Source organism: Chrysochloris asiatica, unplaced genomic scaffold, assembly GCF_000296735.1.
Source record: "Chrysochloris asiatica unplaced genomic scaffold, ChrAsi1.0 scaffold00106, whole genome shotgun sequence".
In the NCBI taxonomy this organism is placed as follows: domain Eukaryota; kingdom Metazoa; phylum Chordata; class Mammalia; order Afrosoricida; family Chrysochloridae; genus Chrysochloris; species Chrysochloris asiatica.
This window is the reverse complement of record NW_006408624.1, coordinates 5,783,507-5,806,898: the sequence shown is the minus strand read 5'-3', so window position 1 is coordinate 5,806,898 and position 23,392 is coordinate 5,783,507. Positions and strand designations below refer to the sequence as shown.

Sequence of the window (23,392 nt, the reverse complement as noted above, 5' to 3'; positions counted from 1 at the left end):
TTTCTGCTCCCGTAAAGATTTACAGCCTTGGAAACCCTGTTCAGGGTCATTATGGGTCGGAACCGACTCGATGGCACTTAACAACAACAACAACCAACTTCTTCAGTCTGAAATTGATCAAACATATAATCAAGATACATTGGTAATAACTGGTGATTGGAATGTGAAGGCTGGAAACAATGTGATAGAAGTGATGTTAGAGGTCAAATGATAGAATTTTGTAAGATCAATGACATTCCTTTTTTAAAAATGCAAATTCCATTTGTAAACAGCATAAAAGGCGATTGACTATACATATGGACCTCACCAGATGGAATACCCAGGAATCAAGTTGACTACATCTGTGGAAAAGCTCAATAACATTGGCCAAAACAAGGCTGGGGCTGACTGTGAAGCAGACCATCAATTGCTAATATGTAAGTTCGGGCTGAAGCTGAGGAAAATTAAAACAAGCCTACAAGAGCCAAAATATGACCTGGAACATATCCCACCTGAATTTAGAGAACATTAAGAACATATTTGATGCATTGACACCAATGAACAAAAACAAAAAGAGTTGTGGGATGACATCAAGAAGAAAGCAAACGATCATTAAAAGACAGGAAAGAAAGGAAAAGACCAAAGTGGATATTAGAAAATAACTCTGAAACTTGCTCTCCAGTGTAGCGATACCAAAGTGAATGGAAGAAATGAGGAAGTACAAGAGCTGAACAGAAAATTTCAAGGGGAAGACAAAGTCAAGTATTATAGTGAAATGTGCAAAGATCTGAATGGAATTAGAAACCAATAGGACAGAACAACACACTCAGCATTTCTCAAGCTGAAAGAACTGAAGAAAAAAATTCAAGCTTAGACTTGAAATATTGATGTATTCTTTTGGCAAGATGCTAAATGATGCAGAAAGCATCAGAGAAGATGGAAGTTTATATACAGAGTAACTGTACAAAAAATAAACGGTTGGTGTTCTACCATTTCAACAGGTAGCATCTGATCAAGAATGGATGGTTCTGAAGGAAGTCCAAGCTACACTGAAGGCACTGGTAGAAAAGGCTCCAGGAATCGACAGAATACAGATTGAAATCTTTTAACAAATTGCTGAAGCACTAAAGGTACTCACTCATCTGTATCAAGAAATTTGAAAGACAACTACACAGCTAACCAACTGGAAGAGATCTGTGTTTGTGTCCATTTCAAAGAGAGGTGACCCAGTGGAATGTGGAAATCACCGAACAGGATGAATGCTATCATATACATTTAAAATTTTGCTGTAGATAATTAAAAAACAGTTGCAACAGTACATTGACAAAGAACTGCCAGAAACTCAAGCCAGATTCAGAAAAGGACATGGAACTAGGGCATTGCTGATGTTAGATGGATCTTGACTGAAAGAAAAGGATACCAAAAAGATGTTTGCTTGTGCTTTATTGACTTTATGTAAAGGCTTTCAACTGTGTGGATTATGACAAACTGTGGATAATATTGCGGAGAATGGGTATTCCAGACGTTTCATTGTGCTCATGAGAACCCTGTCCGTAGAGTAAGAAGCAGTTTGAACAGAGCAAGAGAATATGGAATAGTTTAAAATCAGGAAAAGATGTGAACCTGAGTTGCATTCTTGTACTGTATGTATTCAATCTGTATTCTTAGCAAATAATCTGAGAAGATGGATTATATGAGAAGAATATGGCATCAGGATTGGAGGAAGACTCATTAACAACCTGTGATATGCAGATGATACATACAATCTTACTTGCTGAAAGTGAAGAGGACTTAAAATACTTATTGATGAAGATCAAAGGCTTCAATGTGAAAAATAAAAAAATAAAAATTTTTTGCCATTGGACCAATAAATAACATCATGATAAATAGAGAAAAGACTGAAGTTGTCGAAAACTTCATTTTGCTTGGATCCACTATCAACACTATTGGAAGCAGCTGCCAAGAAATCAAGTCTACTGCATAAGACCTCTTTGAAGTGTTCAGGAGCAAATATATCAATTTGAGGACTAAAGTGCACCTGACCCAAAGCAGGGTGTTTTCAGTAGTCTTATCATCTCATATGCATGTGAAAGTTGGACAGTGAATAAGGAAGACCATAGAAGAGTTGATGTATTCGAGGTATGGTATTGGAGGAGAATCTTAAAAGTACCATGCTGTCATTTTGCTGTTAGTTATTTTGTGTGTGGCTGCTGGTTTCTTTGTTCCACATAATTTTCTTTGTTGAGTTCATTTTGTTTGTGCATTTGCTTGTCACTTTCTTTGTTGCTGTTGTTGTGAGAGTTACTAACCTTCATGGTTTTCCTCTTTTTTGTTTTGATGTGAAAGTCTATTAATTTTCTTTGAGGTTACTCTGTAATTTATTAATTTCTTCGTCCATTTAAAACAGTCTGTTTTATTATAAAATCTACCTGACTTCTTCACCCTTTGGAAGTTCTCTAACTACCGTCTTCCCTTTTTTTGTTTTGTAGTTGCCTTCATTATAAATTGATAACTCTGCTTCCCTGTTTTCAGTCTAGGAGGCTTTGTTTTACTTGGGTGCTTACGGATCTGGATTGAGTTCTGGGTGGTGTTGCTGTGTATGTTAGTCTCAGGTTGTTGTCTGCTGTTGTTAGTTCTCAGTCCAAAGTACTCCCTTTAGTAATTTTTATAAAGTTGATCTTGTTATTGCAAATTCCTTTAATTTCTATTTATCTAGAAATGTTCTGATTTTACCATTACATTTTAGTGACTGTTGTGCTGGGTATTATGATTCTTGGTTGTCAGTCTTTTTCAGAGTTTTGCGTATCCCATTACCTTCTCGTCTGTATGGTTTCTGCTGAGAAATCAGAGTTTAGTTTTACTGGTTCTCCTTTGTAGGTAACTTTTGTTTTTCCCAAGTTGCTCTCAGAATTCTTTCCTTATCTCTGACTTCGGAGAGTTTATGATACATCTTAATTATTTTCTTTTGGGGTTGGTGTCCCACATAAATCTTAGTCTTTAGAGTTTTTCCATTTTCTTTCTGATTGTTGTTCTAGCATGCTAAGTATTGAGAGATTTATCTTCAAGCTCGCTAATTCAGGCTTCCATTGATTCATATCTAATTCTTTATATCCTTTCAATGTATTGTCCATTTCTGAAATCTTAATATTCATCTTCTGGATTTCTATTTGCAGATTTTGTACTATTTCCAGTCTTTCATCTGTTTTGTTTGTTTGTTCTTGTAGTGTTTTCCTGAATTCTTCCTTGCTTTCCTTGACGTTTCTCTCAATCAGTTGAAGATACCTAAATATCATTGTATTGAATTGTTTTTCAGGTAGTTCCAATGCTTTTTCTTCCTCAAAAAATGTTTTCTTGCTCTTGCATCTTGGTCACTTGTTTGAACTGTTCAGTCATGTTTCTTCGTGTGAACAGAATTGTCTGTTGCCTCTGCAGCATTGTGGTGTCACTGTATTTGTATTTATCCAATGATTGTATGTTAATGTGTTCTTAGGCACTTCTGAGACTAAGACTTTGCAAGAGCAAAGTGTGGCATGGCTAGTTGATTTGAAATGCTAACCATGTGGTTAGCAGCCCAGTGCCCAGCCTACTACGCCACTTGAGCTCCTTTTAATATGCTTTGAGCAAGACATATGAAAGGTACTGTTACAGAGTGGAATTGTACTCCATAGGGTTCTCATGTTTAAGGGAGCAGATTGCCAGTTGTTGCTGGGTAAGTTTAAACTGCTAATGTTTGGGCTAATATTCAAGTTCAAACCATTTACACTAGACAGGGAGACTAGTTGAGGTTTTTTCTGTCACCCAAGTGAGATGTTGGAAATCTGGACCAGCCCAGTGACATGAGGATAGGAATATATCGATTTGAGAAGCATTTAGGAAGCATGATAGAAAGGCTTTGGTGATTGATTGGAAAAACTGAAATGTAATTTATGTTCATATTATAACTATTTTTTGTTTTTTTAATTTTAACTCCAAAGCCAGTTTGTTTTTTTTCTGGTTTATGTGAATGCATGGTTAGGAAAAAAAAAAATCCATGTTTAGTAATACTCTTCTGAGCAAAATTCTTCAGTGGTGCTTCATATGCTTCTAGTGGCCCTTCTCCTAAATTGTGTTGAAGTAGTAACTCAGAGCTAGTCTCTGGTGACAAGGAGGTTGGTTTTTAAGGAACTGAGAAGTTAGATACAGATACATTTTCCTTTCAGGTTCATCTTAGTTTAAAATTTTTCCTCAAATATTTCTTTGTTGGGAGTCCTTAGGCATTTTGGTTTTCAAGGCGGTTTGTTGGGACATGCGTTTCTCATTCCCTAGAGCTATTAGACCCTTTCCATCTTTAGATCTCTGACCCTTGCCTTGTTGTCTTTGGAGCTGAAGTCCCACTGGTATTCGGTGGTAATAAGATCATTATCTGATATTTTGTGATGCATTTCATGACTTTCCAAGCGTTCATCCCCATGTCAGCACCCTTTATTCCCACAGTAAACCTGTGTGGAGGAGGGCAGGACAAGTCAAGTAACGGGGATTAAAAGCAGTCACGTGACTTGCCCAGGCAAAAGGTCAGTAAATAGTCGAATGGGTCATAGAACTTAGGTTTTTAGATCTCATAGTTTTTGTATTTTTTTTCGGAAATGCAATCTATCTCCAGGAAAAGGGCTTAGACTAGCTGGAATAGTTATGCCTTCAGCAGTAAAGACCCCCGGATGAAATGCTGGTTTTCCTCTTTGTATGTGCTCTGTGGAGCTTTACCCAGCCAGACAGAGGCATAGGTCTTTTCTATAGTTCTGAGCCATACATGGATGTTAACGTCAAGAAGCAATAACACATATGTTAAAAGTGTACATAAGTATATTTTAATTCTTTCCCCGCCCCTCTTAGACGATTCAAGGCCAAATGGGAAAGGTCTGCTTGGAGAGCAAGGCTCCTGGGGTCAGGCTAAACCAGACAGCATGTCCACAAGGTAATGTAGCTATCCCTTCATTTTGAACCTCTTGGGACCGTGGTTTTCCTTCTTAGAACTGAGGTCATTGCTGCACATGTGGTAGCTGGCCTAAGAAATGTTCCCTGTGATACCTGACATGCAGTGGGCACTCAACTGTGATCCGAGGCACCATGCTAAGTGCTCTGACATGCATTTTCTTATTGTAACCAAAAAGGAACGTACCATGATGATCACAGCTGAGGACACCCAGGTTATGTAACTCAACCAGAGTCCCCAAACTAACAAGTAGGGGATCTAGGATCTGAAGCTGGCATTCTAACCCCACTGTAGAAATGCATAAGGTTAGAAACATTTTGATTTCTCCCTCCCATTCTTTTCGGAGTTCTTCCCTTTTAAGTTGGGAGTCCTGGTGGCACGTGATAACAGAGCTCAGCTATGAACAAAGGTTGACCCCACAGGAGAACACTTGGGAGTCTGCTTCTGTAAAGACTTACAGCTTTGGAAACCCTCTGGGGCAGTTCTCCTCTGTCCTTTAGGGATGCTGTGAGTCAGAATCCACGAAAAGGCAGTTGTTTTTCTTTGTTTCTAAATATACTCTTTTTAAAAGTCTGTACTCTAGTGCCCCCTGCTGATCCTAGCAAGAACCATCTGGTCAACAGGAAACCACTAATTTGTGTCAGTATTTTAATTATGTACTTAAACAGCAATGAGCAATTGCTGAACTGTAAGTGTAGCTAGAGCTATTATTCTTAATTCACTTTTGAACATTTTTGGTATACATAGATAACATTTTAACAAACTCACTGGTGAATTCATTAAGTAGCCTTCAGTAAATGTTTCTTGAGCGATTATGTAGTGTTCTGTTAGTTAAATATGAGGGGGCTTGAAAAAGTTTGTGGAAAAATGAAATTAAAAGATAATTGGAATTTTCCACAAACTTTTCGAAGTCCCCTCTCATGTCAAATTCTACTGAACTTTTAATGTCAGCATTTGAAATCCTTTTCAGAAAGACTACAAATACATGTGTGAACGCTGCCTTTTTATTGTGAATGATCCCTGTTTGGTAGATTTGCAGAACTAGAATTTTCAAGTTAAAGGATCTGGATAATTTTATAATCTTGTTCTCTGACGTGAGCCTGCAGAAAGTACAATGTTGTCAGGTCTGAGTTCTAAACCAGACTGCCACTACCTTGCTGGGAAGCTTTCTGATACTGGGTCTCGTATGAAAACTGGAGAGACTAGATTAGATGCATTTCAAGATCTGCCTGTGTTCTAAGACTTGGTGAGTCTGGTATCAGAAGCCTCTCCAGTAAGATTGTACCAATACACTGTGTGATCAGCAGCATGTTAGTTCACTTAACCTCCACAATGAAAACAGTGTGGTTTTTCTAAATAGCAGATACATTCGTCTTAGCTGCCTTTAGTGTTTTGTAGCTCAGATGTTTTGTCTATGGAAACGTTTAGCTTTGTATTCATGTGTTCTGCCCTGGAGGACTTACCCAAATCTGATGGTTGTGTGTGTGTTTCTAGGCAGAATAAATCCAAATCTGAAATAACTGACATGGTTCGCTCCTCCACGGTCACAGTAGCAGATAAGGCTCATATTTTATCGGTGAAGAAGTTTGGACTACGAGATACAATTGTGAAGTCGCATCTACTGCAGAAAGAAGAGGACTATACCTATGTCCAGAGCTTCAGGTAGCTAATGGGACTGTAGACCATTTTCAAAGCAAAATGATCACTCAGCTCTGAAATTTCAACACTTCTCCCTGTGCCCTGGATTTGGAAGCAGATCATTTCCTGGACTTACCCCCCTCATTTCCTTCCAACAGAAGTGATTGTTTTTTTTTTTTTTCCTTCCAGTTTTTATTGTGAATTGAGTGATAGTTTACATGGGGGAACATCAGTTTTACATTCATCGTTTCATTGCAATGATTACAATCTCTTCTGTCCATCATCATTCAACAGTATTTGCTTCTATTCCCTTTGGTTGTTTTTTTGTTTTGTTTTTTTCTTTTTAGTGTGGGGGATGTACACAAAAGCACTCAGGATTATATAATCATTTAAACATCCAAAGGATGCATTCTGCAAGCCTGCCTCCTAGATGCCAGCATGCAGCCTTTCTCTTTCCATGAGTCTAGCGTCCTCAGCTGCTCTCTCTTTCCATGTCTTCATCTTTCTCCATCTCTGGTGTCACTGCTTCTCTGGATAGGGTCCCACATTCCGCTTATGTTCTTCTCCCTTGATGGTCCTAGGGTCCTCTGTTCCTGGACTGTAAGATTAACTACTCCCCTCTTTTTTTGTTTACAGGGCAAATCATCAGTTTTACATTCAACAAATTATATACCTAGTTTCATTACAATGATGATAATCCCCTCCATGTACCATCAGTTTACAGTATTTCTCTCTATTCATTTTAGCTCTCTCTCTTTTTTTAAACGCTTAGGCATATATAATAATTTACACCAACAAAGGGCATATTCTGCAAGTCTGCCTCCTGGTTGCCAGCTCTCAGTCCCTCTTTTCATGTATCTAGAGTCCTCAGCTGCTCCCTCTCTTTGTGTCCCCATCTCTGTCTCCATCTCTGATGTCGCTGCTTCTCTGTATAGGGTCCCACATTCCGCTTGTGCTCTTTTCTCTTGATGGTCCTAAGGTTCTCTGTTCCTGGACTGTAAGATTAGCTACACTCCCGTTTTTGTTACAAAACTTCTACCTTTACAGTTGTGACAGTCACAATTAGTCATGATTATAATTACTTACTATTGAATCATAAGAATCTTATCCCATCTCCTTTCATTGGACCCATCTAGATGAGATGAAAACTATTCAGTGGTAATACACCTTATTTATTTATTTATTTATTTTTAAGGAAGATTTAAGAACAAATTGACAGACTTTGTATTTTAAAGGTAGTTTTAGGTTTACAAAAAACTGAACAGAAAGCAGGCTTTTCCCATGTGCTGCCTCCCCATTTTCCCCACTGTTTAGCATCTTGAATTTGTGTGGCAAGTTAGTTATAATTGATCAATAAATACGAATACATTATTTTTAACTTAAAGTCCATAGTTGATATTAGGGTTCACTCTTATACACAAATGAGTTTTGACAAATGTATAATGCCATGCGTCTACCATGAATAGTTTCACTGCCCGTAAAGCCCCCAGTACTCTACTTATTTCTCTTTCCTTTCCTCCCTGCAGTGGGAATTCTTACCATTTCTGTGATTTGGTCTTTTCTAGAATGCTCCAGAGTTGAACTCAGACTGCCGTCTTTCGCTGAGCAATATGAGTTTATGATTCCTGTGTGTCTTTGTATGACTTGATAGCTGATTTCTCTATAACTAAGTAATGTTCCAATGTGTGGATGTACCACAGTTTGTTTATTCACTTAGTGAAGGACATCTTTTTAAATTATTGCACTGGGACTGTAAAGCAAACTAACATTATTTCTAGGGATATACACAGTAAATTATGAAAAATAGCCTTTTGTATACTGGCCACGGAAAGTAATTACCGAGTCGCTTTTCAGGTTTTCGTCTTAGTAGCACACATACAGAGCAAAGACTCACTTTGGTGATTTGTGATTCTGTTCATGTCATAACGGTTAAAGGACACTAGGAATGTTCAGAGTATATCTATACTGTTTGTAGTTGTTACCATCAGAACAACAAATACAGCAACAGACTGCAAACCATCCTTTGCTGCCAGCCTCAGTCTAGGTCAGATATGTTGTTTCCTAATGTCTTAAAAGTCTATTCCAGAGAGACTGAAAAAGTGTTTTTCCTCATCATCTGCCAAGTTCTTCCTAGTCATTGATTCTCTTTGCTGACAGATTCTTTGTGGGAACATACAATGTGAATGGACAGTCCCCTAAAGAATGCCTCCGGCCCTGGTTAAGCCATGATACCCAGGCTCCAGACGTGTACTGTATTGGGTAAGTGGGTCTCTCCTAGCTGTGGAGCCACGCTCAGCAATGTGTGCCTGTGCTGGGTGGGCTGGGAGTACAAATACATCACAGCAGGTGAGGGAAAACGAACAGTGAGCATCTACTTAATAGCAGAGCTTCTCTTTTGGATGTTCTTCCTCATGGGAAACCGATTTCTGGTTTTGGAAAGCACTATTAAAAAGTGCTGTGCTTGACATTTGAATGCTAATATTTAATTTTTGCTATAACCTGCTATCAGATGCAGTGAGTGTTGAGCCTAGTCTCATTGCTTAGACATTAGACACTTTGTTGATCACATAGTAAACATATCTTTGGCCAGGAATGGAAGGTTAGCTAAAAACCAGCCCCATCAGTCAGTTTTTTTGTATACTTCCTGTCTTCTTACCATTATTGTTAAGTTCTGTTGACTCAGATCCAATTCAAAGTGACCCTGTACAGGGTTTCCGAGGCTTTACATCTTCATGTGAACAGAAAGCTTCATCTTTATCCTGCAGAGCCACTGGCGGGCTCAAACCTTGGACATCATGGTTCGCAGTTCAGTGTTTATCTATGGAGTCATTATGCTCCCTCTTAACAGTAGACTACGTACTATGCGGGGATGAAAAAGCAAAACAAACAAATAAACAAAACTGTATGATACAGTGGAAAGCAGTCAAGAAGTCTCACAACATATTGCACAGATTAAATCTGCTGCAAAAGATCGCTTTAAAGTGTTCAAAAGCAAAGATGTCACTTGAATGACTAGGGTGTGCCTGACCCAAACCATGGCTTGGTCAGTGACCTCATCTGCATGTAAAAACTGGTCAGTGATGGGACCTCCTAAAAATTAGATACTTGTGCACATCAAAAGATTTTACCAAAAGAATGAAAAGGAAGCTAATAGGCTGGGAAAATTTTTTTGCAAAAACACATAAGACAAGGGACTAATCTCTAAAATTTATAGAATACCACAGCATCTCTACAAGAAAAAGAAAAATAATCCAATTTAAAAATGAGCAGACATGAACAAACACTTAACCAAAGAAGATATTAAGACAGCCAACAAACATGTGAAGAAATGTTCATGATCGTTAGCCATTAGAAAGATACAAATCAAAACAACAATGAGATAATCATCTCATACCAGCATTTATAACAAAGATTAAAAAAACAACAACCAGAAAATAACAAATGCAGGTGAAGGTGTGAAGAGACTGGGATCCTCCTCTATTGCTGGTGGGACTGTAAAAATGGTGTGTAACCACTGTGGAAAACAGTATGATGCTTCCTCAGAAAGTTGTAAATAGAAGTATCGTATGAGCCAGCATTCCCTCTACTTGGTATATTTACACAAGAAATAAGAGCAGGGACACAAGTAGATATATACACATAAATAATGATCATTGAAGCACTGTTCTCAATAGCAAAACAGTGGAGACAGCCTAAATGCCCATCCTTTGGAAGAGTGGTTAAACAAACTTTGGTACGTATACACACAATAGAATACTACGCAACACTGAAGTATAGAGATGAATGTGCAAAGCTCCTTAGAACACTCATGAACCTGGAGGACGTTATGCTGAGTGAAATAAGTCGATCACAAAAGGGCAAATATTGCATGAGACCACTACTTTAAAACTCAAGAAAAGGTTTTCATACTGGAAGAAATATTCTTTAATGATTACCAAGGGTGGGAGGGAAGGGAGAGTAATTCTTTGGCTAGAGGGTAGACATGGTTAACTAGGGTGATGGGGAGGCCAATATACAAGAAGGGGGAGGGCAGTGTACACGAAGAGGGAGGTTGGTAGAAGATTGATGAAGATAGGTGAAGGCACAGGGAGGTATGCAAGGGCTGAAGGGAATAGCGGTAAATAGTGTTGTATACCCAACCTTAGGTGTGGGAGAAAGAGTGGGCTATCTATATGTGTGTGTAGTGTGTCTGTGTGTGTAGAGACTCCTGGTGTGGTGCTGTAGGATCAGCACAGGACTATGAACTACAAGGCCAGCAGTTCAAACCTACCACCAGATGCTCTCAGAAACCATAAACAGGATTGGTATGAGTAGGAACTGACTCATTGGCTCTTAACAATAATAATAGCGTGTATGTATAAATGTATCCCACAGATATATGAGTTTGAAAGAGGATATTTGTACATGGTAACCACGGTTAGGAAGAGGGACAACTGTTATTACATGGAGGGATTGTAACCATTGAGATAAAGTATATGATTTGTTGGATGTAAAACTGATGATTTTGTCCATAAACCTTTACTCAATTCACAATAACAACAACAACAACAACAAAATCTTTAAAAATAAAACTGGCCAATGAACAAGGAAGATTGAAGAAGAATTGACACATTTGCTTTTTGGTGTTGGCAAAGAATATTAATGTACCTTGGACTGCCAGAAGAGTGGATGGCACTACCAGTCTCTAGAAAAGGACATCATGCTTGGTAAAATAGAGGGCCCGTGGAGACACTGGGAACTCTCCATGACACGTGTTGACACAGTGGCTGCAACAATGGGCTCAAGCATCCCAACAGTTGTGGTGGTGGTACAGGAGTGGGCAGTCCTTCCTTCTGTTGTACAGTCACTTTGAATCAGAGTCAACTCAACAGCAACAAACAATAACAAAAAGGTTGAAGCCTAGCTTGTCACTTGGTGCTTACATGAGCTTCTATGGATAAGTCTCTGAGGTCAGTAATTGCTTGTAAAATGGGAGTGCTTTCACTTCATGGGTTGATGATGAAGAGTTGATGAACTGACATTTGTGAAAGCACCTTTAAGGTCCTTGGCATTTAGTTCCTTGGCAGTAAGTGTTGATTTTTCTTCTGTCCTGAAGGAACCGTCTCTAGAGTTAGAACGTAGGCATCTAAACCAATCTGGGATCATGTCATATTAACTTTTTCTGTACTCGCTAATTGATTGCTTCTTCCAACAGGTTCCAGGAACTTGATCTGAGTAAGGAAGCCTTTTTCTTTCATGACACTCCAAAGGAGGAAGAGTGGTTTAAAGCTGTATCAGCTGGTCTACATCCAGATGCTAAGTATGCAAAGGTACACTAGGAGCTAGGGTCCTTTTAATTTCATGGTTCCATCAGAAAAATTCTAAGATAAATTTTCATTTTATTGCATTGTTGTTGTTAAGTTGGTACCGACTCATAGTGATCGTGTATTAGGTTCCCAGGGAGTGGTTGGTGAGTTTGATCCGCTGACCTTAACTGCTGTCAAGTTAGCATCTAACTTATGGCAACTCCATGCACAACAGTATCCGGTGTTGTGACCCATCAGGTTTTCATTGGCTGCTTTGTGATGGTAGATTTCCAGGTCATGTCTTATTCTAGAAGCTCTGTTGAAACCTTCTCAGCATCATTGCAATACACAGCCTCCACTGACAAGGTGCGTTGGTGGCTGTGCTCAAGGTGCATTGACTGAGAATTGAACCTGGGTCTCCCGCATGGAAAGCAAGACTTTTACCACTGAGCCTTTATCATAGGCCAGTTCTAATTGTCTTGACATTTTCATTTCCAGATCTTCTCGAAGGGTGTCTCTGGTTGGAAAGATGCAGAGTCTCAGCAGCAGTGTAGGCTATTTAGGTTATCATGGAGCATGTTCCATGTGTCAAACCCTGTGTTCCAGAAGGCAAAGGAGGTTCTTCAATACCCTTGGCTAGCTGTGGAGCATTTAAGCCTGTTTTCAACTTCTGTTAATGCCATAACTTTGATTGGGCTCTGTGGTTTGGCTCTGCTTTCTAGGTGAAGCTCATCCGTCTGGTTGGGATCATGCTGCTGTTATATGTTAAGCAAGAACATGCAGCGCACATCTCAGAAGTGGAAGCGGAGACCGTGGGGACAGGAATCATGGGGAGGATGGTGAGTTCCTGGCTGGTAGGTTTGGTGCTGTGGGGGCCTCAGTCCCCAGAACTTTGACCCAGCTTCTCATAGCGCAATGAGGGCTAGACTGAGCAGACTATTGACAAATGGTATTTAGCAAGGTCCTGGATGAATTGTCCCAGTAGTCTGTATCCCTGTGTTCATGCAACACTGGAGCTCCAGCTGACCCTCCCATTAAACCGTGAAGTGTTTTGAAGAGACTGTGTTGGGTCATCAAGGAAAAGAAGGAATGCCGAAATGAGGTGTGAGGTGTGCTGCCTCTTCCTTGTCCATTTGAGGCTGCTCAAGTCTGCTCTCAGGGTTGGTGGCAGGAGCTCTGGCTTCGTGGGGAGGAGGGGTGCCTGGAGGAGGAGCACAGACTGACCTGACACATATGCTGCAGCATGGTGTGCCTTGTTATACAGTGCTGAGGAAGACAGGCCTGCAGGCAAGCATTTATTACTGCTTACCAGGGCTCTGTATGGGAGACAGGGAGAGGTAAAGGCAGACCACACCTAGGGGACACTGGGCTTCTCTGAAGGATGAGGGAAAAACTGGGGGATGGTTGAACAATATGATGATCATTAACGTCACTGAGTTGTGATGTGAAGTGTGCTGAGGATGTTAACTGTCCGGTTACATATGTGCTGTTGTTGTGTGCCATCGAGTTGGTTCTGGCTCATAGTGATCCTGTATGGGGTTTCCGAGGGTGAAATCTGTGCAAGATCAGAAAGCCTCATCTTTGTCCTGTGGAGCAGCTGGTAGGTTCGTATTCATTACATATATTTACCACAACACAACGAAAACAAAAAGAAGGACTGAGAGAGCCAGTTCTGGACCCGGCTTTGCCTCTGACTGGTTAGTCATGACGCCTTCTTAGGTTAGATTTGTTTTCTTACCTGTAAAATATAGGTAATAGAAATAGTCACCTTAGCCTAATGTAACCTTGCAGGCTCATTGTAGGGACGAATTCAGAGGCTCAAACATTTAGAAACTGTCTGAGTGTAAGTGACTGACGTAATGATGTGAGTCAGGTTTCTGTGCTGTGCTCCTTTTCCCAGGGTAACAAAGGAGGCGTGGCAATCAGGTTCCAGTTCCACAATACCAGCATCTGTGTTGTGAATTCTCATCTGGCAGCCCACACTGAAGAGTATGAGAGGAGGAACCAGGATTATAAAGACATCTGCTCCCGAATGCAGTTTCCTCAGATTGACCCAAACCTGCCCCCTCTCACCATCAGCAAGCACGAGTGAGTCTGGGCATCTGCCCATGTATTTCAGCTTTTCTGATGTGCCGAGTGGTGGGCTCTGTTGTTGGGCAGGTGGCTGGGGGAGGCACACTCCTGCAGGAACAGTAGTATCTGTCAGCTCTTACATATGGACGCTAACGCACTGCCGTCAAGTCAATTCTGATTCAGAGTGACCCATAGCACAGTACTAATCCGTAGGGATTCCGTGGCTGTAAATCTCTTTGAGAGTAACTAGCCTCTTGTTTCTCCTGTGAAGTGGCTGGTGGGTTTGCCTCCCTGTGGTTAATCCTCTGCACCACAAGGGCACCTATGTAGGTGATAGTTTCTTGACTTACCCTGTGGTAAAAACCAAATAAGCCCAGCCCATTGTCATGGAGTCGTTTCTGACTCCTGGTGACTTCTTGTGTTACGGAGTAGAACTGCTCCAGAGGGCTTCCTTGGCCGTCATCTTTATGGAAACAGATCTCCAGGCCTTTCTTCCGTGGGGCCATCAATGGGCTCAAGGTTCATGGTCAAGTACAAACCATTTCCCCTAACAATGACTTTACGTCTGACAGACCTCTGAGTTTCTTCTCAAACATCATTTGTCCCCAGGAAACGTCTACAATTTATTGAAATCTAGGTCTGCTTTGATCCAGCATCATGAGGAAAGCAGCCCAGGAGGGAGCATTGGCGTTCAGTTTTTAGAAGGATGTGTAAGGGTTTTATAGGTCCGTCCTTGGCAAAAGCATGTGTAATTGAGAGCTGAGTAGCATTTGTTTGTCTCCACTGACAGTTGTTTTGGCTTTTTGACTCTACTTTACAAATCTATAGTTGCAGCTGCTTGGAGCATCTTGTGTTCATTTTTGTTTAGTTTTGTGATCTCTCAGACTTCTCAATTGTCTAAGTTCAGAGCACATTGGAATTTCAGGCTTTATAGTCGTACTTGAAACACGTGTCACTTCTTTTCTAAAGAGGAAGGCGGCACTGGGGTCAAGGAGTGGCTAGAGCCAAGCCTGTCTTCCTGTCTGCGGGAGGCACGGGGGGTGCTTGAGTAGAAGTTCATGAGGATTCAGGCAGCTAACAGAATGGCTTTCATTCTCCAGGGAACCTAGCAGGGAGCGTGAGCTCTTGCTTCCCGGTGAATCTGCAAGTGAGGATGTCACTTGTCTACTTTTAGCTTGTACATGTGTTTATTTTAGGGGTTGTGCACGGTGCAGATTCTCTAATATTAGATACAGTTGTTGCTTTGGATAGAACAGTACTGGACTTTTTTGCAAGTATGATGTCATCTAGGAGTATTCTTTATCGTCTATCCACTCAAAGCTTGATATCCCAGAGCAGTTGGTGTAATAAAAGACCTGTCACACTCCACAGAGGCTTGCTAATAGAGCTAACCAATGGCACAACCAATGGCTGTGCTTAAAGGTGGGGCTTTGTTTCAGAGGAACTCCGCTCAGAGGGTGCTGTGTGAACTGGGGTGTGAGTGGAGGCAGAGGCAGTCACGGCATTGTCTGGTCTGGGGCCCCTGACAATTGCACATGTCTTCCAATTCCTGATCTATTTTGCCTTGTGAAGACAAGAATGAGATCTATTAGCAGTTTGCTTTTAGATCGTAGTCGTTTGTCTTTCCATTCTTACACAATAAATGAGCAAGGCTTTTTATAATGGACTTGGACCAAGATGATTGAATAAGCAGTACATTAGATGGGGTATTAAAGAGGCCATCACTGCTAAGTGTCGTTGAGTTGGTTTCGACTCATAGCAATACTATATAGGGTTTCTGAGAAGCCGCTGGTGGGTTTAAACTTCTGATCTTGTGGTTCACAGTCCAGTGCTGATCCTACAGCGCCTTAACTTAGGAGTCCATTAAAGGTGCTTTTGTTGTTGTTAAATGCTGTAAAATCGATTCCAACCCATAGTGAACCCTGTATAGGGTTTCTTTGGAGTGACTGGTGAGCCTGAACCACGGACCTTGTGGTTTAAACCAACTTTGTAGTCCAGCGCATTAATCCACAGTGCCACATCAGGACTCCTTTTAAAGGTACTAGCAAGAGGCCTGGTGTGACGATGTGGGTTAATGTGCTGGACTGCAAAGTCGGTTTGAACTGCAATGTCTGTGGTTCAGGCTCACCCAGCCACTCCTTGGAAACCCTATACATGGTCACTATGGGTCAGAACCAACTCGATGGCATTCAACAACAACAAGCAAGAGAGAAAAAAAATGCCTGAATACCCCCTCGCTTCTCTACCCAGCTCCCGAGAGACTGAGCCTCAAGGACCTTCTTTGAGAAGCACCCTGGATGGGATGAGTTCAAGTCCCTCCTAAACCCTCTTCTTTGTGTGCTCTGTCCTTACAGTGTGATCCTGTGGCTGGGGGACCTTAACTACAGGTTAGAAGAGCTGGACATGGAAAAAGTGAAAAAACTCATTGAAGAGAAGGCCTTTCAAACCCTGTATGCATACGACCAGGTACAGATGGCCACCCTCTCACTGTGTGGACAGGAAGATGCTGGGCTTCCCAGGCTCTGGCCACTTCTTCCTCAGCTTGGGAGGGGTCCCTAAAGAGTTGGTGTTGTCCAGGCATATCTTGGTCTTATCTGTGCATCCCTGTCACACCATGTTGACTCTTGACTCTGTCTTTGAGGTACCTTATCTTCTTGGGAACAGGAGCACTCCCTTTCTGTCGCTTGCTTACTCAGGCCTGAAACTGGGGTTAAAAGGGCACCAAGCTTCTTTTAAAGGAGGTATTTGGTATGCTTAGGCTGACTGACTAATTTGTTTTGGACTGAGCCTCCCTCCTGCCCACCAGACTTGCCCAGTTTGGATGAACAACTCCTCTTTCAGAGTGACTTTCTTCATGTCCTGCAGGAATCAGTTCTGTAATCTGCTTTTCTTAAGAGCATTAGCCATTTCACTGTGCAAGAGAAATTTGTTTCTCCCTGACTTTCTCCACTCTACTACTCTCAATAGAATTCAAAACTGTTTAAGTGGCCAGAGGTATTTAGGCCTTGTTTGGGGGGGTGGGCAGACAGTTTTTATTCCCCCTGTTTATACTGTAAATATTGCAATAGCAGGGATGCTAGCTATTATTAATGATGTGTCAGAGCACTATTCTAAGTTGAAAGTTAATCTTCCTAACAGTCCTAAGAAGTAGACTCTATTATAATTTCAGAATTTACAGATGGGGAAACCAAGGCACAGGGCTTCCCCCAAGTCTCATACCTAATTTGACAACTCAGTTCTGTCTTTATAGTACACATAGATGATGATGTGTTTGGATCCAGGGAGGGAAGAAGTCTTAGTTCAGTGGTACCTGATCTTCCCAGAGACATCTCAATAAAATGGTACTTAGGCCCCTAGGATACAGGTACACACTTTTTGAAAAGAGCATTTAAAACTGCATCTGTGAAGGAATCACCAGCTTGCTCCTCTTCCTAGGAGCTAGTTGACACAAGATTTTAATGAAATAGCATTCTCATGGGCTCTTCCCTTTGGGTTGGGATCCTTTTGTCTACCCAGTTCAAAGTCTGGTTTTTTCCTTCCTGAGATTTTTTTCTTCTATTGCTTTGTATAGTTGAAAAAGCAAGTGGCTGCAAAGGCTGTCTTTGAAGGCTTCACAGAGGGCGAGCTCACGTTCCAGCCTACTTATAAATATGACACTGGCTCCGATGACTGGGATACCAGGTAGGTCCGAGGTGGCTTCAGGGAGTGGAGCAAACGGAAACTCAGAGGCCCTAGGAGGCACTTGCTCTCGTGGACATAAAGAGGAAGAAGATGAATTGCCTGTGACTTTTTTCCTCTGTTTTGAGTGCTGGTGAAACATTTTCTCTTTGGATCTACTCACTAAGCAGCCTGGCTTCCTAGTGCTTTCTTTCCCTTTGTTTTTGGTTTGCATTTAATTCAACTACCGTATTCTTTGTTCCATAATGATTCTTGATACTGTGGACTTTTTAGCCCTGCTTTAGGTGATGAGATGATTCCAACTATGTTGGCTTGGGCTTGGTCATTACAAGTAGTTAATTTTTCATTACGAGGTACTTAATTAATATTTTTTATTAGTGCTAACTGTGCCACATACTATTCTGTACATTTTATGTGTACGATCTCATTTACTCTTCTCAACAACCCTATCAGGTAGGTACAATTCCTTTTCCTCCTTTTATAAATCAAGGAACTGAGATATCAAGAGATTAAAGTCTGCAAGCGAAAGAGGCAGAATTTGAACCCAAGCAGTCAGAATTCAGAGCCTATTCTCTTAACCACTCTCTTTTAAGGACCATGGAGGACTTACTCTCAAAGTTGCCTTCTGACTCTCTCCTGATCTCTGCTGGAGAGTAAACAGCAGAGAATCAGTCTGAATAGTGTTTTGGCTTTAAGCTTTTGGAGTTGTTTTGGATGATCCCCCACAGGATACTCATTTTCCTTTTGGTGGCCCTGAATCAAGTTCTACGTCATCAGACCACTTGGCTGTGTGGACTCGGAGGCTCTGCCCTGTCAGACCCTGACAAAGCCAGGGCACTAGCCAGCCAGTAGGTGCTGCTGTCTCTGTGATGGCTCCCAGTGTGGACTTTTCATTTCAGTGAGAAGTGTCGTGCTCCTGCCTGGTGTGACCGGGTCCTCTGGAAAGGGAAGAACATCACTCAGCTGACTTACCAGAGCCACATGGCCCTGAAGACCAGTGACCACAAGCCCGTCAGCTCAGTGTTTGACATTGGGGTAGGTGGGCAACTGGCATCTGTTGTCATTGTTCTATGGGGAAGTTGGTTCTTACAACCAAACCACTTTGTTTTTCTGATCTTCTCCACCCTCTTTTAAAAATTGTTTTAATATTGCATCGACTGATTCTGCATATGTGTCACTTCCCAATTGCTTTTGGATTACGCCTTTCCAGATTTTTTTCTTAAGTGTGTCAGTGTTCTATATACAACATAGAGGATTTTTATTGTTCCTTTTGCTAAAAGAGATCGTATTATATATACTGTTCTGATCATTATACATCAGCCTCTGCCACTGGATGTCTTTGGAGATCTTTCTATGTCAGTAAAGGTAGGGCTTTCTCATTGTTTCTAAAGGCTACAAAGTATTCCATAATGTGTGTGTTGATGACCCTTTAATTTTCCCAAGTTTTACTATGATATATAGTGTTATGGTGAGCCCCCTTCATTCGTATCTTAGTGTACCTAGGGGAGTGGTTCTATAGCATGAAATTCATAGAGGTGAGGTTAGTGGCTCAAAGGCACTAACTTTTTAATTCTGAATATACTAGATACTGCTAAATAATCCTCCCAGCATTCTTTAACATTTTCTGCCAAACATGTATGAGCTTATTTTCACACTTTTTCTATTGTTGGATTCTATTAATCTTTTAACTGTTTGCCACCCTGAGCAAACACACACATACACACAAGGAGGCTTTATAACATTCATGGGAAAATTCCATAATTTTTTAAATGAAATTTTTCCACAAATTTTTTGATACTCTCTTGTATGTGTGTGTGTATTTTGTGTGTATATATACACAAAACCAAACCCACTGCCACTGAGTCGATTCTGACTCATAGTGACACTGCTTAGGGGGTTCCAAGGTTATAAAGCTTTACACGAGCAGAAAGACTCATCTTTCTCCTGCAGAGCAACTGATAGGCTCGAACTGCTGAGCTTGTAGTTAACAGTGCTGTGCTTATCCTGTAGCACTACCAGAGTTCCACATCTACACACATACACATATATATATAAATACGTGATTTATTCTTTTAGAGTAAATTTCCCTGGTTACCTAGTAAGCTTTACTACTTTTTTCATTTATTTCCTACCTGTTTGTATTTCTTATGTTTTTGTGTTTCTTTTTGTTATTGATTCTCAAGAGTAGAGTTGTACCAGAATCCATAGGAGTCTGGGCATTTTCAAAAGTAACCTAATGGATGTTGTAATTAAATATGATTATTGGAAAGGGGAAATTTTGTCATTCAAAAACCAGGAGGGAAAGTTTGGCAGACCATTCTTGGCTGACAGTTGTCTGTGTGCCGTCGAGTAGATTCCGACTCATAACGACCCTGTACAGGGTTTCCAAAGAGTGGCTGGTGGATTTGAATTGCTGACCTTGTGGTTAGCAGTCTAGTGCTGATCCTACAGCACCACACATGGTTTAAAACAACAAACAAAACCCTTGAGAAACACTGCCGTAATCAAAACCCTAGCATAGTTTCTCATTGCGCGCTTGGGAGCTGAGCAAGCAAAATCGAAGTAGGCACTTGGCATCTTTCTTTCTGCTCTACACCTAAAACCTGGCAGAACTGCCAACCAGACTTTTACTGTCATTCTACTTTCTGCTAGTCAGAAAATGGCTGACTTTACCTCAAGCTTGGTTTCCAGGGTACCCTATAAATTATATTGTTAATTGGGTCCCTTATTAATGAATTAAATCTTTTTAGCTTTCACTTGCTGTAGATGATTACTGGGTTGCTCTCCACTGCTGTTTCCCAGTGCTGTGGGTACCCTCTACACTGAAAGAAAAAAAAAGGGGGGTGGGTGGGGTAGAAGCCAAGGCACTCAGTCAGCCTCTGCTGTTTCTCTTCCAGGTGAGGGTCGTAAATGAAGAACTTTACCGGAAGACTATGGAGGAGATCATCCGCTCCCTGGATAAGATGGAAAATGCTAACATCCCTTCTGTGTCCCTCTCCAAGCGAGAGGTAGGAAGGACATGTTAAGTATATCAGCACCAGATTCTTCTATTTGTTGTAGAACTTAAATCTCCTGCAGCAACTAGGGCTTAGAGGAGGACCTCCTGAGACCATACCTGGATAGGTTGCATGTAGATGAAGTGAGGCCAGTGATATTAGTTGGGAAGAGATGGCTTGTTGTTTGAGGTTATAGGTTATGTTTATCTCTTGATCTTCAAAGCCATCAATCTTTAGGGGTTTGAGGCTCACATATTCCATCCCCACATGGACCATCCATGAGTTTAAATGATGGCATTGATTATTGTGGCTGTGTGCTTTCAAAGTCAGTTCCAAACTCCTAGTGACCATAGGACAGAACAGAACTGCCCCCGTAGGGTATCCAAGGCTGTCATCTTGGCAGAAGGAGACTGCCACAGTGTTCTTGCTGGGACCAGATAATAAAGGTTGAACCATCAACCTTTTAGTTAGCAGCAGAGCACTTTAACCACCAGAGCTCCTTAAATAATGGCATAGATGATCTAAAATGTTATGTGGTTTTGGAGTAACTGGTATATATAGTTGTGCTCTGGATTTATCTTTCTAATGATGTTTTGCTTTGATTAAAATTCAGTCTGAATTTCTTGGGTTCACATGAGTTAATAGGAGGGAAGGCAATATAGGCTAGTGATGAACATGTTGTTTAGTGCCTTCAAGTTGGTTTTGACTTATAGCGACCTTGTGCATAGAGTTTTTGAGGAGTGACTGGTAGGTTTGAATTGCTGACCTTATAGTTCAAACCAACCTTGTGATCCAGTGCATTCTCCTGCTGTGCCACACGAAGATGAGCAATAGGAAAAGTCAAATTAGGTGCCAAAGGTTTTTCATAAAGTGCCAAGATCATTCAGAGTTGGCAGTACCAACCAGTCATTCAGATGCTGGTTTATGGTGAGGGTGTTCTTAATGCTCTAGGTATCAGCTCTTTGGAAGGATGAGCTTGAGCTTCATGCTTGGGGGTAGGATTTATGAAGGGTGTTTTGGAAATGATCTTGAGTATGGAGGGTTAAACTTCAGCTATAGGGTTTGAAGGTTTCTAGGTTAAACATAACACTGTGGGTCTTTAGTGGTACTTGTGGCCTCTCAGGTAAATGCAAAGCAGAAGTGCTATTTCAAAGAGATGGCTCTTGCTTTTCTCTCCAGGGTAAGAATAGCCCAGTTGGGGTGGCTGGCGGGTTGCTGAGGAGAGGATGCTGGTTCTGACTGGTCCTGGGCTTGCTTTCAGTTCTGTTTTCAGGATGTGAAGTACATGCAGTTGCAAGTAGAATCGTTCACAATTCATAATGGACCAGTTCCCTGCCAGTTTGAGTTCATCAGCAAGCCTGATGAAAAGTTCTATTGTAAGCAGTGGTTGAGTGCCAGTCCCAGCAGAGGGTTCCTCCTGCCAGGTAAGACCTCTCTTCCCAGCTTCCTAGTTGCTGCTTTGGGGAGCAACCTATCTTATCTGTGCTCATTCTCCTAAACTAAGCTTTTTTTCTCAAGCACTGTGCGTCCTGGTGTGGCACTCTACGATAATGTACTGGACAGCAAGGTCAGTAAACCCACCAGACACTCCTTGGAAACCCTAGCCAGTGTCACTATGAGTTGCAACTGATTCGAGGGCATATAACAACAATAGTGCATGAACCAAGGAGCCTGAGGGGCACAAGGATTAAGTGCTTGATTGCTAATCAAGAGGTTGGCCCTTCAAACTTAGCAGCAGCTCTGTGAGAGAAGGTTTGCTGATCTGTTCTCATAAAGATTACAGCCTAGGAAACCCCTTCAGGTAGTTCTCTTCTGTTCTATGGGGTTTCTATGAGTCAGAATCAATTCACTAGAACACAACAGCAGTGGTAATCTATCCATAAATAAAATAGAAAATAGTGAGGAGCAGGAGTACAGTTTCTAAAGGACTCATTATTAAGTTGTTAAGTACTGTCAGTTGGTTCTAACTCATAGGGGTTCCAAGGAGTGGCTAGTGAGTTTAACCACCAACCTTACAGTTAGCAGTCTAGTGCTGATTCTACAGCACCACACCAGGACTTCAAAGGCGTCTTAGTGATAGTTTAAATGTTCCATAATTTCATTGAAAGTGAAAACTCAACATTGTTGTGAATAGAGGTAAATAATGATGTATGCACAACCTTGGAACAAAAGGGCTCTGGGATACAGGGCTTGAGACATGGTTGGAATGGGCAAAAGAAGGGAAATAATGTTAAGATTCTTGGCTGTCTTTTGAATCTTGGTTTCCCTGGCATACCATTATAAAATAGACACTTGACAGTGAGAGAAAGGAATAGCCAGAAATATCACCATAGAAAGCTTGTAAGTGTGTCTTCTGCCTATAACTGATTGGAATACCTAAAATGGAGCTACAACATGCCCAGTGAAGGAGGCTTCCTGCGGCGCCTCTGCATTACATAAGACTATAGGTGGAATCCTGAACCACATCCTGATAGCAAAGATAAGATAGGTGGTAGCTCCCCAAAGCAGAATCTTCAGAGGTGAGAAATTTCCACTTGAAAGGACAAGCAGACCAGCCTGGAGCGTCTAGAAGAACAGAAGATACTTCTTGAAAGAAAGACCGACAGGAAAATATAAAACAATAACGGCAGTCCGAGTGATTACTACAAGTACAAGCAAGTTGCTTGCCTAGGAGACATCAAGCCAAGTGATCGGGTCCCCTCAGAGTAAACCCCCTTCCAAGACTAAGACTCAGCGGGAATACACACTCTGATTGGTGACCATGTTTGTCACCG

General features: G+C 41.3%; 1 protein-coding gene across 1 annotated transcript in view; it reads left to right on the top strand.

The window, feature by feature from the left end:
• Positions 1-23,392, top strand: part of INPP5B (inositol polyphosphate-5-phosphatase, 75kDa) — a 93,965-nt gene that overhangs the window by 59,948 nt on the left and 10,625 nt on the right. Inside the window, exons 10-20 of the mRNA XM_006867556.1 lie at positions 4,849-4,930; positions 6,443-6,610; positions 8,744-8,845; positions 11,781-11,895; positions 12,594-12,710; positions 13,772-13,959; positions 16,299-16,410; positions 17,516-17,625; positions 18,522-18,657; positions 20,520-20,630; positions 21,880-22,042. Coding sequence (XP_006867618.1) covers positions 4,849-4,930; positions 6,443-6,610; positions 8,744-8,845; positions 11,781-11,895; positions 12,594-12,710; positions 13,772-13,959; positions 16,299-16,410; positions 17,516-17,625; positions 18,522-18,657; positions 20,520-20,630; positions 21,880-22,042 — 1,404 coding nt within the window. The remainder of the gene's footprint in view (positions 1-4,848; positions 4,931-6,442; positions 6,611-8,743; positions 8,846-11,780; positions 11,896-12,593; positions 12,711-13,771; positions 13,960-16,298; positions 16,411-17,515; positions 17,626-18,521; positions 18,658-20,519; positions 20,631-21,879; positions 22,043-23,392) is intronic.